Here is a 15,659-nt window from a genome sequence, read left to right on the forward strand (position 1 = left end):
GCTGTACCTGCTGTTCAAAAGCTGGGGGTTTCAGAAATGCCAGCACAATGTCCTGATATCAGACGGATTAGTCAACTCATTACAACTTTATGGCCAACAAATATAACATGATGAACCCGGGACATGTCAAACACTGGACTGTGCAGGTTAGCTGCTTCAGTCAGAGAGGTTGATCTAAAGGTGGCTGCACACCGCCCAGACCAACACCAACTGTCGGGTCAGTGTGCGCCGACAGTCTGTGCTTGTCGAATGTTGTTTTCGAGTTTGACATGTCCAATCGTGGTGAGTCGGACCAATGTGCGCCTTTTCTCAACAAACCGCAACAATCTGAGAGTGCGTTCCCTTGACAACTTGCCTAAACTCACATGCGGAACATCAGTACGCATGGCCTTCGTCCATGTGAAATAAAGCAAAAACTTAAATAAGAAAAAGTAGGCAACAAAAGCCTGTCCTGTCAGACACCAGCGTCTGGGCAGTGTGGAGCTGGCAGTTGGCTTTCAGAACAGTCTAAAGACGGCAACCAGCAACTGCCAACTTTAGCATGTTGAGGTGAGTTGGGCACTGTGCGGTCACCTTAACTCTGAACTCCTGACCTGTCTATTAAAGCTGTATTCATCTTGTGCTGTGGTACCAATCCAAAGTCTACGAAATGTTCAACCATAAAACACCAAAAATAAACTTTAAGGTCAAGGCAGGATACAAAGGAGCTTCCATAACAAGTTTCCTCGGTGAACCAGTAGCAGGGAGGGATCTGCTTGTTTAAACTAGCTCAATGGAACACCAGTTTAAACAGCTAGAGTCCTCAAAGACATTGACTGAGCTAGAAGCTTGCTGTAATAGAATTAAAATGTAACAGAAGCTCTCAAATGTAGAAGAAGAGTTCAGTAATATGTGTTGCTTTACACAGTAATCATCATGGACTCTCAGCATACACACGTGAACACAAAGTTAGCTGCTTATTTTGTGAAGTCAAATACCAGCAAGTGAGTCAAGAGTCACGTTGGAGGCTGCAGATTGGTGTAAAACTGTGCCAACCACACTGTGGTGTATCGTGTCATGATTAAAAATAAAGAGGGGGGGTGGCTGGGTGAGGATGTCTGCATTGGGATAACAAAGCAGGCTTTTATAGATAAACTGAAAAGCCTTCATTTAATGAAAACCCTAATAGAGTTCAAGTTAGGGTTAGGAAGTTAGAATTTCCCTTTTAATGGGTCACACAATTATGCATGAAGCAGCTCCTTCTTTTAGATTTATGTAAGATCTGCGTTTGAATTAGCAAATGCATGTTCAATCTACGGTTTTAAAATGACAACGTCCTGTTTATTACTCATCATTTGCAAATCTACACCAGTTCAGAATGGATGCTCGAGTTCTTGATTTATTGCAAAAAGAAAGTGAATATTTGGGAAGAGAATAAGTAGAGCAGCAAACCACAAATTCCAGTTTAACCTGGTTCCTGGAGCCAACACCCAAACCGAAGACCCATCTGAAAACCATAAATATGAAGTAAGGAGAATTCTCCTGTAAGTCTGTGGGATAATGAACTCCTCTCCTCCAGCCTGCCATCTTTTATTTACAGTATATCTGGGCTAAGGCAGCTCCAGGCAACAAACAAGAGGCCTGCAGAAGACAGTGTGCCTTTCTCTCCCTCTCTTCCTATCTTTCCCTCTATCTCTCTCGCTCCCTCTTTCTCCGCCATCTTTGACACAGATGTTCTAATAAACGCTCCTCATTAATCAGCCCTCTCCCTCAATACATCACTCTACCTCTCACAGGGGGCCCTGCGTGTATGTGTGAGGGAAACAACACACACACACACTTACACACAGACACACACACCTATTCTCTGTCTCACTCTCTCCCACTGCTCTGTCACACACACATGCATACGCACTAAGTGAAATCAAGCAGATAACCAGAGCCTCTGCTGCCACTGCGGTGCCAGCAGGAGGGCTGTGCTAGGGCTTGTCAACAGGTAGCATGGCAGTGTGTGTGTGTTTGAGTGTGTGTGTGCGCATGAGCATGTGTGTGTGTGGACCCTTTAAGTGATAGCCATCTGCAGCACAGAGAGCTTATCAGCAAGACCAGGAAGTGGCACTGGGCTACTATCGGTCCCCAACATCTACTCCACTCCCCATCATGGGAGACAGGAAGAGAGAGAGATAGATAGAGAGAGAGAGAGAGAGAGAGAGAGAGAGAGAGAGCAAGTGTGTGTGTTTGTGTGTGTGTAGGAGAATAACGGTGCAGCAGGCAGGTACTGTAGACACCCAGCTGCCAGCGTTAGAGTGTGGTGCACACACTGGCAAACAAAAACACACACAAACTACAACCCCTGCAGACAAACACACATGGTGCAGGTACACAAATGCACACATGCAGATAAACACATACACAATTAAACACGCACACACACACATTCCAACTTAGCCTGATGTCTTGAATCAGCTGGGGAAAAAGTGCATCCCATTTGCAACTCTGTGCCTTGTCTCTCGCCAACATCTAGCACAGCTCAATTATGGCACATACCCACCTCAACTGGGGTGACCCCTCCCCCTCCCTTTAATCTAACACACGCGCGTATTTACACGCACACGCATGCACACACACAAACTGGCACCCACGTTGGGCCTATGGCAGCAGAGGTGGTGAAGACCTGCAAAGATGGCATTTTGATGACTATTTGCTGCTACGCAACGCAGCAGCTGGTGCATCAGGGGCCGCCCAGCGAGAGCGAGCAGGGGGCGGGCAAGAAGAGGTGGTGGCAATGAGGAAGACTGGGGTGATATGGGGGGCTCGTTTGTTGCCATAGTTTCTGTGAATATGGGCAAGGGGGCTGCTAAGCTTGATAGCAACGTCAGAAAAAAATATTAAACCTGATAGCCTGATTGAGGCAAGATCAGGGGAAGTTTTATTTTGGCGGGGCTGCTGAGAAGCTGTGCGTGTTTAAGCTAGCTTCACATGAGCGCAGGTCAGAATCCGTTCCTCTAGCGGAGTGACAATGGACATGAGTGAATACATTTTCTCTCTCTGAGTTTCCCCGTGCCATTTGCAGGCCAAACACACAAAGCATGACTCCCCGCTACAAAAGAATGAAACTAAATGTTTGACAAGGCCCCGGACAAAAGCGGCGTCTCACAAAATAACCCCCCGCCGCCCTCCCCTCCCCGCCACACTACCCCCCTCCTCCCTGTCTCTCTTCAGAGCTCTGTTCAGAGGTGAGCTAATTCTCTTTCACTCACTCGCTGTGATTCTGTCATCTGTTAACCTCTCTTTGCGGTCTGGGATTACGCAGCAGAATTTGAAGAAAACACTAATCCTAAAAAGGTGCCAATCTTCTGCTGACTCCTGCAACGCCCCCTTCCCCTCCCACTCACTCCACTTTTTTGGTCAACTCAGAAGCCACAAAGGGGAAGTGGTGGTGGTGGTGGGGGGGGGTCTATGCTTGATGGCTTTTCACCTCCTCATCAGACTACAGGCAGGCGGTGACATCACCAGTCACAGGGCAGGGAGTCGGTGTATCGAAGCAACGTGGGGACAGCCCTCAAACGTCACAACCAGCCTGCTACACCAATTGGGTTTGAGAGGGACAAACTGCCGCTCTATGGGTGAAGCAGGCCACATTAAACCCCACAGAGTAACAGATGTCAAACACCATCATGGCAGCCATGTTTGAAGGAGGCAGATACAGACAGAAGCAGATAATACAGGGCCGGTTTAACGAAGAGAGACTTCATATGACAAAAAGACTTCAGTAAGATGTCTACATTTATCCATTTAACAATCCAATGTATAACCATCTCAAACAAGACTACAAAACACAGAACTCTGGGTAATTTAAGACTGTGTGTGGAGCGTTCAGCTCTGTTTTTTCCGCAACATAAAGTGTTTGTCTTTGGGAATCATTCAACGGCTACAGGGACAAAACCCAGAATGGTTCCCACAGGAAAAACTTGAAGACACTACAGAAATAATGCTGAAGATATAAACTGGGCAGCTTCTTTGATTTGAGGGAGAATTGTCAGTTGGAAAGAGGAGTATGTTGGGTCAGCAATAGTGAGACTACCGGGGTCCCCCATCCAGACCACCCAGTGCTGGCTCAAAGGATTATGTCAATATCAGTCAACAGTAACAAAAAAAAACAGTTAAAGTTTAATAGTATGTCGGGTTTTGGTACGCTAATGTTGAGCTGCTAGCTAACCAACTCATAATTTAGCCATACAGCCAGTTACATGTCAATAAACTCTGTAACAAAGTTGTGTTTTCTGTGTGACATGGGTCTTAGGTATGAGATAAAATATCTTTATGAAAGCCACCCCAGGGTGTGAAGTAAGTAAGCGACCAGTTTCTCTGTAAATTATATTTTTAAAAAAGCTTAAAATTGTTACGTTTTTCAAGGGTAGCGGCCTTAAAAAAGACATGACGAAATATAAATGAAACATTTTCTGAAACACAAAATGGCTCATATTTGGCTCAAAAACAGTAAAAAGATGATGATAAACTATTACTGAACAAATAGCATAACAATGAGAAGAGACAGATAAAACTACACCACGCTGCATTGGAGGGAACGTAACGTTTATGCAGGGAGTGGAGCTTTTCTGCATGATCGATTGATTCAGGATTAGGACTGTTTAGGATTATAGAATACATACACGAAAAAGAGAAACAGATTCAGTGCAAGATATTTTCAGTTCGTCTTTCATTCTCACTGGAAAGCTAAAACAATTTTCAGTTTAATTTGAGACTAGTGTGTGTATGTGAAAATAGCAAATGTGTGTCTGAGGAAGTGTGTGTGTGTGTGTGTTAGATCCTCTGAGCTCGCGTGTGCTCTCCTCTGAGCCGTCTTCACATATGGACCGTAAACAGGGTGATTACCAGACCGGGCTGGGCTCCGCCTGAACGCCACCCAGGGACTCTTTACATCATCAGCGCACTGCTCATGCCCGGCTAAACACACAAACACACACACTGTGAGCAGCCGCTCACACACACGTACACACACACACACTAGTACGCAAATGAGGGTCTCCAGGTGACCATACGGTGGCCTAGGAGGAGGGCTGGCTTCATACCGAAGGCACCTACGCACATGCTTGGATTCAAACACACACACACAGAACACAAATAAGACTTTCATATACACGTCCTGTACGTTGATATACATTTCACAAACGTACTCAAGCGAATACACACGCACATATTTCCTAACACTCACACATTATTGGCCCCTGTGAGAGATATACTGCCGTTTCATTCCATTCACTCCAGAGCTGCCTCCATGATATACTGACTACACCGCCTGTTAATACAATATCTGCACTAGTGCTTTCTATCCAAACCTCCCAGCCGACAGAAAATAAATAAATAAATAAAACAACACTGACTGTAACACCTCACGTTTGGCTCTCCGGTCCTGACGCTATGAAATGTTGAGAATTAACTAAATGAGAAAAAAGAACAAAAACAATCCAGATCGTTCTGGGCTCGGGCCAATGTTTATCTAACAATAACCATACGTTCAACAACACCTCTGCTTTTTGGCCGCCGTTGCATACAGCATGTGTGTGTGTGTGTGTCTTTGTGTGTGTGTCGGGGGCGGTAAAAGAAACACAAAATCATGCGGCAAACAAACGACAATAGCCATTGATTTGGATTTTCTATGCCGATTCTCTTTCCCACTTGATCAAACTCAGGGCATTTGATAAGTAAAGGATAAAAGAGGGAGGTGATGGAGATAGGGGTGTTTGTGTGGGTGTGCAGAATGGTAGCAAGGGGGGGTAGGGTTTGGCGCTAATCGTTATCATTTTTTTTAAAGTTTTTGGAATAAGCAGACTGGGCTTCAGCACCTGTGATAAGGGACATTCTTTAGCCAGAGAGCTCTGATTCATGTCTTTGAGTAACTCCTTGAGGGCGTTTCTTACTGTAGAGTGGCTCCATTGCTCAGGCGGCAGGTCCTCCAGCTTAGGACAACTGTGGAGAGAGAAAGAGAGGAAACATACGGGAGGTGTGGGGGTGGAGGGGGGGGGGCATAAGGGGAGATAAGATAGGGAGAGGAAAGGGGGGGGGGGTAGGTAGGGATGTGGAGGGAGAGAGAGGGAGAGCATGAGAAACAATTCAGATGGAGAAGAGACAGAGGTAGAAAGGAAAGCCAGCAGCCCTGATCGTATCTTGATCGGAATGATAAAATACACAAGCTACAAATTCAGCAACACAATATCAACATTATTTAATCTGGTTGTAAGGGTCGGACAGTTCCCTGATATATGGAGCACAGGGGTAATAACTCCAATCTTTAAATCTGGAAATACATTTCTAACAAACTGCGACTGCGGACACGCTGACAAGTTCTCCTGCAGCATCCTGAACACTGACTGCAACACTTCCTCATCCAAGTTCATTCATTTAACAAAGCTTCAGACTCACTCTGACATTACAGCCCGATCTTTAAATGTATTAAAACATATATAAAAACTAGAGCTGTGCTGATGTGTCTGTTGTCTGATATCATCAGGCAAATATACTGTTGGTCCATCACAAATACATATCTGTTATGTTTTCAGATATGCGCCATTTTACTTAATTAACTCACAAACTTTACTTTACAAGCAATGCAGAAAACAGTGGTTGGGGTGATTTAAAATGGTGCCATCTCTGACTTTATAGTTTTTAATACTGTCAGCACGAGGGGTGGGAATCACAGGGTAACTCACGATATGATACGTGGCCCACGATAATATCACGATACAGCGATTCTGTGGTAATCGATATATTACAAGACAATCATATAATGATGCATCATGATATCTGATTAACTGAAGAATACAAAATGCCCGGATTTTGACACAAATTGAGATATACAGTGAGGCAGTGACTCAAATTTGGCAGGAAGATCTGTTTAGAGTGATTAATTTTTTTACGATTTAAATAACGATATTCGGCACCAGCGATACGATTACTGTATCACACCAGTCGGGGCGACGATATACACTCACCAGCCGCTTCATTAGGTACACCTGAAAGATCTAATGCAGGTCAATACAACAGCACTGCCATGGATTCTGCTTTCATCAAGTTCAGCTTTTGTTGACTTTGGTTTTGTTGAGAGATGGAAGTGTCTAAATTCAATGATGTTCATGACTGAGGCCGTAGTTAAAGGTGGTGTTGTATACATGAGGGGGCCAGAGAAACACCTCTGAATATAATGCAGCTCAGTCCAGCCCCACCACCAATTATGACTTTGACTCTGAAATATGATTGAATTAACACCTCTGTGACAGCTTAGAAAAAAGCCTGTACATTACAGGCGACATAAAAGCAAATCTTATGGCAGAGCTGGTGAATTGGATTACATTAGATTTATCAGGTGTACCTAATAGAGTGGCCGGTGAGTGTATATGGCGATATCGATATTTTGTCACACCCCTGCTCAGCACTGTCTGCAGCACAAAGCATCACAGCTAAGAAGACGGTCTCGAATTATGTCAAATAATGAAGCGTATTCTTCAATAAAATTCTTTATATTAAAGAAAGTAGCCTCTGAAGGACATTTGCATTGGCACAATCTGCAACAAGCGTTCTATTTACACTATATAAGTCGAGTTCTTATAAAAACATCATGTACAGAATATTTTCATTATTAACTTTTAGTTCGGTTCCTCTTTTAATCTTTGTCAGAAAGCAGCAACATAAAATATAATCACAAGTTACCTAAGCCCAAAATAACCTCTTAAAACTGCTTATTTTTCTGATCAACCGTCAAAACCAAAAGATATTCAAATTAGCAAACAGAGAGCTCAGAGAAAAGCAGCGAGATCCTCACATTTGAGAAGAGACAAATAGACGATCAAAATTTCTGAAGCATTTCTTGTCAATCGGTTATTGTTTTAGCACTGCTCAAGCTTCTGTTAGAAATTGGGAACAGATTATTTCGCCCACATCAGAGATTGCAACATTAGTCCAAGCCTGTTAAAAATATGTATTGATGAATTGGCCGAATCACTGGAACAATCAGATAGACAGAGCGGTGGAGGCAGAGCGAGGAAACCAGAGAGAAAGAGAGCTGAACACACACAGGCTCACGTTCTTTTTTCCCTGCTGCAAGCGCCCCTCCAAGACAGACAGATTTCATTTGGCGCATCAAGCAGATGCATCTGGAGATTGCTCTGTCTCTCTCTCTCTCTGCCTGCCTCGCTCTCTCCCTCCCTCTTTCATACTCTACCTCTCTCTCTCCCTCTCTCTCTCTCTCCCCTGATTGTTCTGATTAGTTAATTACTTTATACAACACATCTGCTGGATTGATGCATGAATTATACATCAGCTGCATGTGGCGACTATTATTTCGTGTTACTTCTACCTTCCTGGCTCGTTGTGCTCGGCGAAACAATTTAAGGTGTTACTGGCTAGATTTCTGCAGCAGTCGGGGCGAGGGGGATGGGGTGGTGGGGGTTTGGAGTATGAAGGGATGTTGGGGCGGGGAGAGAAAGGAGGAAAAACAAATACAAAACAATAACAATACTGACAACAATATGCAGCAAAATCCAAATAGATTTATATATCAGATAGATTGACTTTGACGTTAGCTGTTGCTCGAGTCGTGTGCCGCAGGGATTCAGCTCCACCTGAAGAACATTTCTGGGTTTTGAAAAGGAGAAATATATCTACATGGTGGGTGGAAGTGTGGAGTAACTAAAGCTGAGCAGCAATGAGGGTGCCTAGTTAACTCTGGAGGAACACTTCATGTGTGTAGGACATATATTCGACGCGTTTTGCATCACATGTATCACTGTTTTACTTTCAGTTAAAGCTGCCTTGACATTTGATAAGTGACGGAGATGGGAGATTGAGTGAGGGCTGATGACTGTACAGGTGCTTCAGACAATGTGTGTGTGTGTCAATAAATCTGTCAGTCTATGTGTTGGAAACGTTACGAGCGAGGAGATAACAGGAGAGCGGAGTAAAAAAAAGGATGCGTGCAACGGTCGAGGCTAACATCTGCTTGTAAGAAAACACACTCGCACGCAAACAATGGATTTTCCAGAACACCTTAAACTGCTCCAGCAGCTAGAGAGCCTCTGGGGAGACGGAAGTGAACAAGAGGAGCGAAGGAGGGAGAGACGGGAAGGGGGTAGTGGAGAAAGACAGCTATCCGTGCATTCAGGGGGCTAGCATGCCGGAAATAAACACAACCTTCTGTATTCTGGCTGGTGGACGTGTTCGTAGAGTCAGTGTTTGTGTGTGTGTTTGTGTGTGTGTGTGTGTGTGTGTGTGGGTGTGTGTGTGTGTGTGTGCTTCACTAGTGAAGGTGGGTGGCGGTGGTGATGGTGGTGGGGGGCACAGAAGGAGAGGAGAGAGAGGAAGAGTAGGAACAGCAGCTGTCACAAGCCTCCACACCAGCTCCACTCGGCTGTGTGTGTGTGTGTGTGTGTGTGTGTGTGTGTGTCTGTGAGCACATACGAGCCTGTTGGCGTCCACGTCTATAAATGCACGTATGTATAAATACAACGAAGCCTCACACCTACAGAGTAGCATTTAGCATACAATATGGTGAGTGATGGCACAAGACAGCTAGCAGCACTCAGTATGAGAAGGGCCTTTTTATTATATGTGATGTAGATCCGGGAGAAATATATTACACTTAAAATAGCCGGTGCAGCCAGGTTTATTTATGGAACTATTTCAGGTGAACAACCTTGCATTCATCTGCTGCAGAGTCATTTTTAGCTGTGAGCAGTCTCCAGTTGCCCACCACAGTCATTTTTTTATGAAGAGAGCTTTATTATCATATTTATTATTAAATGTAAGAGCAGCTACAAGAGGTAAACCTACATGATCACTGTTAGCTGAACTGTTAATATGACTGATTTGGCTATCTTGGTTCCCATCACTTTAACAGTTAAATTGACAGATAAACCAATCTCTTTGGCATCATTAGACAAGGAAGCGCTCTGTGTTAGGATGGGTTTTTTCCCCATTTCCTTGAAAAGGTCAGCCTGTTGTGTGTTTCTTGTTGTGTGCATGCTTGTGAGTAATGCTATTTTCAGTATCATACATGCAGAGGGCATCTGCAGATTGGCACCTGCCTCTGGGCAAACAATACGTGCCGTGTGTTTGTGTGAGGGTCTGAAACTGTGTCTCTTTACGTGCGAGAGCAATTCAATACGAGTGTGTTTTAGGTTTTAAAAAATAGCACATACACACGTATTGGATCGGTAAACGTGTACGTGTGTTGGTGTGTGTTTCTCACCTGTGCAGCTGGATCTTAAGCGTGACCACGTGGTAGACGTCCTGCAGCATGTCAGCCACCGTAGCGTCCGGTGCATCTGTCACGTATGACAGCGGGACAGGGTTCCACTTCCCCACCTGAATCATACCTGGGTGATGTAACAAGGACAACATGGGTAAAAATGGACATGCATGGGAATAATGACTCACAAAAGCACAGGTTTATTTTAGCAACTCGCATTCACTACGCTGCAAGTGTAGTGCATGTACTTGTAACTATTTGGCTGTGTATTGTCAAGATAGTGACAATTCATAACTCAAAAGTATGGATATTTTCACAAACCCCTTAAACGGTAACACATGCACATCATGAATAAAGCCACATGTAGCCACCCCAGAGGTATTTTAGTGCCATAAACACCCTTCATATACTTTTATTTCTTACTGAAGTCCCAACAAATATGCAAAATTTCCTCCTGAGACTGCCTCAAAAAAACGATGCAGCCCACACAGCAGGAAGTGAGCTTATAGGAGAGATGAACTAGGATGTGTATGTGCGTGCATGTGTGTGTGTGTGTGTGTGTGATGGACAGGCTATAATAAAAGAGCACGCTAAGAGGCACCTTGAAACAGCCACCCTCGGCCTGCGTGCGCTCAAGTGCAATTAGTAGACCCTTTCCTCCACCTGCCCCTCCCACCCACTGACTCACTGAGGGTAAGTGTGTATAAATATATACATTATGAGTGTGTGTGTGTCTTGCTTATATGCACACTGTGTGTACGTGCAAGTAAACATTTTTGTGTGCAAGTCTGTGCATTTAGTCTCTGTGTGGGAATGTGTGTGTGTGACCCCTGGGAGACTTGAGCATCTCCTGTCTGGGATCAGTGTCAGGATGTGTTACTGTGGCTTCAGATCTGCTGGCGGTCGGCTATTATGGTCACAGCAGAGTGTGTGTGTGTACGTGTGTTTGTGTGTGCGTGAGGCATAAAGTGTGTATGTCTGAGTGTGTGCAGCATGTCAGAAAACGCTGTAAAGAAGACGCTAATGAGCATTAGAGAGAAAGAGGAAGAGGGCAGAGGAGGAAGAGACGATGATGGGAGTCAATGGGCGACATCAGCGGTTTACCTTTGGCCTGGGCGGCCGAGCTGTGGGAGTAGCCCAGAGACAGCAGGGCCATCTCGATGAGCTGGTTGAAGAGCATGTCCTTGCGCACCAGGACGAACTCAGCGTGCTCCTCCTTGCTGTCAAAATCCATGGGATTCTCGTAGTGCTCGACCACGCAGAACACAGGCAGCATGTTGCCTGAGGACAAGGAGACACGAGTGAGAAATGGAAGGGTTCACGTTTCCACACATGCAAACTTTGACCTTCAAGTATTCTGTGTTTTGCGGAGGGAAGAGATTAATATTTAGTGCTGATGATTAGGTTACACTGAGGTTGAGTGTCAAGGGATCATGAGTGAGTGATTAGATTGCTACTGAGTGGACGTTTTGGAGAGAAATTAGGTTTAGAGTTTTGACCACACATGGGCATTTTTCATCTTTTATAGGGCAGTTTCTATCTGAACCTTCACTTCTTTGTCTCAATGCCAAACTGTCCCATCAACGTGAAGAATCAAACACTCATTGGCTGCTCAACAACCTGCACAATTTCAGAGACTGAACTTTTTCCACCTAGTTTTTCTTTTAGAGCAGCTCTTTTTGTCCTGTTGTTTCAATGACCTTTCACTTAAGTTTTTTAAAGATGGTTTGGGACGTTTTTTATTCTTTCCTGCAGATTAAAATAAAATATAACATGATGGATTTCTTGCACAAGAGGTTTTGAGGGTTTAATAAACAAATATGTATATTATGGAGATAATTCTCAACTCTATTTCAGTGTGAACCAACATCAAGCAAGCACAACATCCTTTAATTCATATGGAAACATTTTACGTTTTAAGATTTCTAGAGTCACATTTGCCCTTCCCTCTTCCTTCACCCATGATGCAGTGCCTCAAATCTCGCACCACCTCCGCACGCAGACGTTTACTAGTCTGTGTCAACAGTGGCTCTGCTTTAAGGTGGAGTGAGCAATCCTTGTCCAAAGACTGCTGAATGTTCAAGAGACCCACTGTGCAAATATCAACCAATATGGCTTTTTTTTTCTTCTAAAATAACATGCCTGAAGTTTAAGAAAGTTTAGGAGCATGGGGACAATTTGTCTTTTGAAGATCAATCAAAAAGAAAACAGCAGCAGAATCAAAACATTGTCAAACTTGTTGATGGAGAAGGCATCTATGTTATACAATGCAGTGTTTATGAGGTGCCCTGTTGCCTTGCTTTCTCAGTATGTCTCCACTCTTTTGTCACCTGAACAAATTTCTCTATATTTATTGTCTTTGCCGATTAACATGATTCCCATTCTTATATTTTTTTCAATCCCAGGCATTCCAGAAGATGCACAAAGCTCTGGCAAAACAATCAATAAGCCGACAGATGCCAGGGAATGTGCTGAAAGAGCTGCTTTTCTCCTGCCCTGATTTTAATAGATAAAGATCTAACAATAAAGACTGCTGTGTAGGTTCATTTGGGGGATCAATACTGGCTTTGTTTCCAGGGCGCCCAGAGAGGGCTGCGGTAAATATTGTTTCGGGCTCGGACACAATGCCCACTGTGGGCCCTCTCTGCAAAGCCTCCGCGGTGGACCGCCCGCCTCCATTCGGCTGCTTCAGCCTTTACCCGGGAAGAAACGAACAGAACTGACAAAAGGGGACCGGGAGAGGGGAAGGGGAGGAGGCTTGGAGGAAAGAACCTTGTAGGAGGCCAAGAGAAGATGATGAAGGTGAAAAATTAGGCTCTCTCAGCTGGAGCGCGACACGTAGATTAAAGGAGCAAATAAGAGAAACGGCCCATCCGAGGACACTCACACAGCCACATTCCAAGAGTTCCTGAGTCCCTCTTGCCCAAAGAAGACCGAACCAGCCATACAAACAAACAGACGAATCTTAGCTGCCAAGCACAATTACAACTCCGAACCTGCAGGTTTCATTTCCAACCCGCTAAGAAAAAAACATAATCATAAAAAGGTTCATATTTTGGATAGCTTGTTTTTCACCAGACGACACCAGTTTTATTAAAAAGCTATGTCATAATCTGAAAGTAAAGGCTCCCTTTAAACGCGAATGGCTCTTAAAGGACAGAAACTTTCCCTTAACAAACAAATGTCGGAGCAGGAGGGCTGCGGCTGGAGACAGGAGCCGTGACACAGCGCCATGCAGAATAACTCTCACTGTGCTCTTCTATAAGCTATTGTCTGGGCAAATAAGTGGGAGTGTGTGCTCGTGAGTGTGTGTGTGTGTGTGTGCGTGTGTAGAGATGACTAAAGATGCATTGTAAAAAGGTTTAAGAGTTTTGGAGAGCATGCAGGGGGTGGTTGATGAGGGTGGAAGGTGGTGTGTTCGAGTGTGTGGTCGGGGGGCTTTTAAAACCGTATTTAAATAGCTTTCCTCTCTTTACATAGTATATTTTTTTATTACTTGTGCACAAAGACAAAGTTAGTTTAACTATATATGTTTGGTAGTTTTATACAGAGTAGGGCTGAGACCAGACAGTAATTCCTTTTTTCAGTATTTTGTCAATTATTTGGTGTTTTAATTAAATTTACTATAAAAGATGTCAGAATTTGGGGCCGGAGCTAATTATTGTAATTAAAATTTTCTAGATTAATTGATAAATAGTCTTGCATTAAAAGTCAAAGTATTGTAAAAGATATCCACGGTCGTTTCTCAGAGCCTTAAGCAACTGCTTGTTTTGTCCTACAAAAAGTTCAAACCAAAAAAAGATTCTGTTTTTCATCACGAGACAAAGAAAAGCAGCAAATCCTTAGATTTAAGAAGCAACTGTTTGGGGGGTTTTTGCTTAAAAAATGACTTGTTGGTTGGTTATTAATTTTCTGTCTATAAACTTATCAATTCATCCAGTCATTCTTTTCAGCTCAATCAGAAATAGTGAGAGGAGCCCCTCATAAAAAAAAGATCTGTTAAACTTCAAATTGAGGATATTAAATTAAGCAAATTGTTGTCATCTATTCTTCCTGGATGGCAAATAATTCAACAATCCATTCAACTGTTAAATATCACATCCATATACACACACACTCGTACCTCTCTTGTGGCAGGTCTTCAGCAGATGCCCGGTGGGCTTGTAAGGGACCCCGGCTAGTTTGGTCCCGGTGCTGCCCAATCTGGCCCGGCCCAGGGGGCTTCCGTTCTGCTCCAGCCGGGGCAGCTTGGCCGGCGGGGCCTTGGCCTCTGCCATGCTGTTGACCAGCTCAGAGTTCTCCTTTCCCATACACGCCTCGCTGAGATGTTCCATCATTCTCAGCACCTCTGCTCACTATCACCTGGGGAGACACATACACTCAATGATTCAGCTGTCAGAGGAGATATGTGTGCGGCATAAAAGAGGCACGAGAACGGAGAGCTGAAAGGTGATACGAGGGGAGCAATGAACACGAAATTTTTTGTGTTGATATCACTGACATGCGAAGATGTGAAGGGACATTTATATAGAGCAAAAAAAATGTGCTTTAAGTAATTGAAACCTCTGAGAACAAACCCATTACGGCAATAACTGTCAATTCGCTTCAGTTATGTCGACGCAGAACATGGTGACGTTTCCGTGCTGCTGTAATGTTCCCATTTTTCAACGCATGTATTATGTATGGGTGTCCCGCTAGAGATTCCCATGCGAGAGGGGGCAAACAAGCTCCGGTTTTAGTGCAAACACATTAATTTGCTGGGAGATTCCACTTGAATGAATACAGTGCAGTTCAAGGAACAAGGTTCTGCTGCTGCGACGCACGCAGAGAGGGGAAACTAACGTAATTCGGTTTCTGAGTCACTTGGTGTGGCTTCACATTCATGACGCAGCTCAGGAGGGGGAGGAAGGTGAAAGGCGGCCACGTCAATTTTCTGTGAGTGACAGACGCACACAATCACTTACATGACTTTACAGGTGTGAACTTTTATATTTAGCTTTTGCATGTGTAGAGAAATATGCACGGCAAGCAGCGAGTTTACAACTTTACGATGGTGGGAAAAAGCAGTTGGAAAACCTCAAGATGCAAAGTTGCTGACTCATGAAGACGGACAGAAAAAGTTCAGAAAGACAAGAAGACGGAGAAATACAGAGGAAGGAAAGATGAAGTGTCCATGGCAGCTTCAACCACAGGTGCTTTACAGCACATAGTCAAAGCATTTGACTGAGGCTGAAGCTTATAATTAATGCAATATTTGATCTCCCTGGATAAACTTTAAGATATGATCAATCATAACATTAAGATGTGTTCATTTATAAATCTGCGATAGGAAAAGTAATTATGGGTGACTCTGCATGCAGGTTGTGCTGATGAACATGAACAGGAATGCTGTTTGTCAAAGAGTGAAAAGGGGCAA

General features: G+C 44.0%; 1 protein-coding gene across 6 annotated transcripts in view; it reads right to left on the bottom strand.

Annotated features, from left to right (window-relative positions):
* satb1b (SATB homeobox 1b) overlaps positions 1 to 15,659 on the bottom strand; it is a 61,629-nt gene that overhangs the window by 33,485 nt on the left and 12,485 nt on the right. For 5 of the 6 annotated variants that reach the window (XM_069656216.1, XM_069656215.1, XM_069656211.1 and 2 more), the window contains exons 2-5: positions 14,367 to 14,605; positions 11,348 to 11,524; positions 10,244 to 10,370; positions 5,847 to 5,970 (exon numbers count right to left, since the gene is read on the bottom strand). In XM_069656216.1, coding sequence (XP_069512317.1) covers positions 5,847 to 5,970; positions 10,244 to 10,370; positions 11,348 to 11,524; positions 14,367 to 14,580 — 642 coding nt within the window. In that variant the 5' untranslated portion in view covers positions 14,581 to 14,605. The remainder of the gene's footprint in view (positions 1 to 5,846; positions 5,971 to 10,243; positions 10,371 to 11,347; positions 11,525 to 14,366; positions 14,606 to 15,659) is intronic. The other variant, XM_069656214.1, reaches the window with a different exon arrangement.

This window comes from Semicossyphus pulcher, unplaced genomic scaffold, assembly GCF_022749685.1.
Source record: "Semicossyphus pulcher isolate SPU_LCO1_2020_fin unplaced genomic scaffold, fSemPul1.0.p SCAF_9, whole genome shotgun sequence".
NCBI classification, from domain to species: Eukaryota; Metazoa; Chordata; class Actinopteri; order Labriformes; family Labridae; genus Semicossyphus; species Semicossyphus pulcher.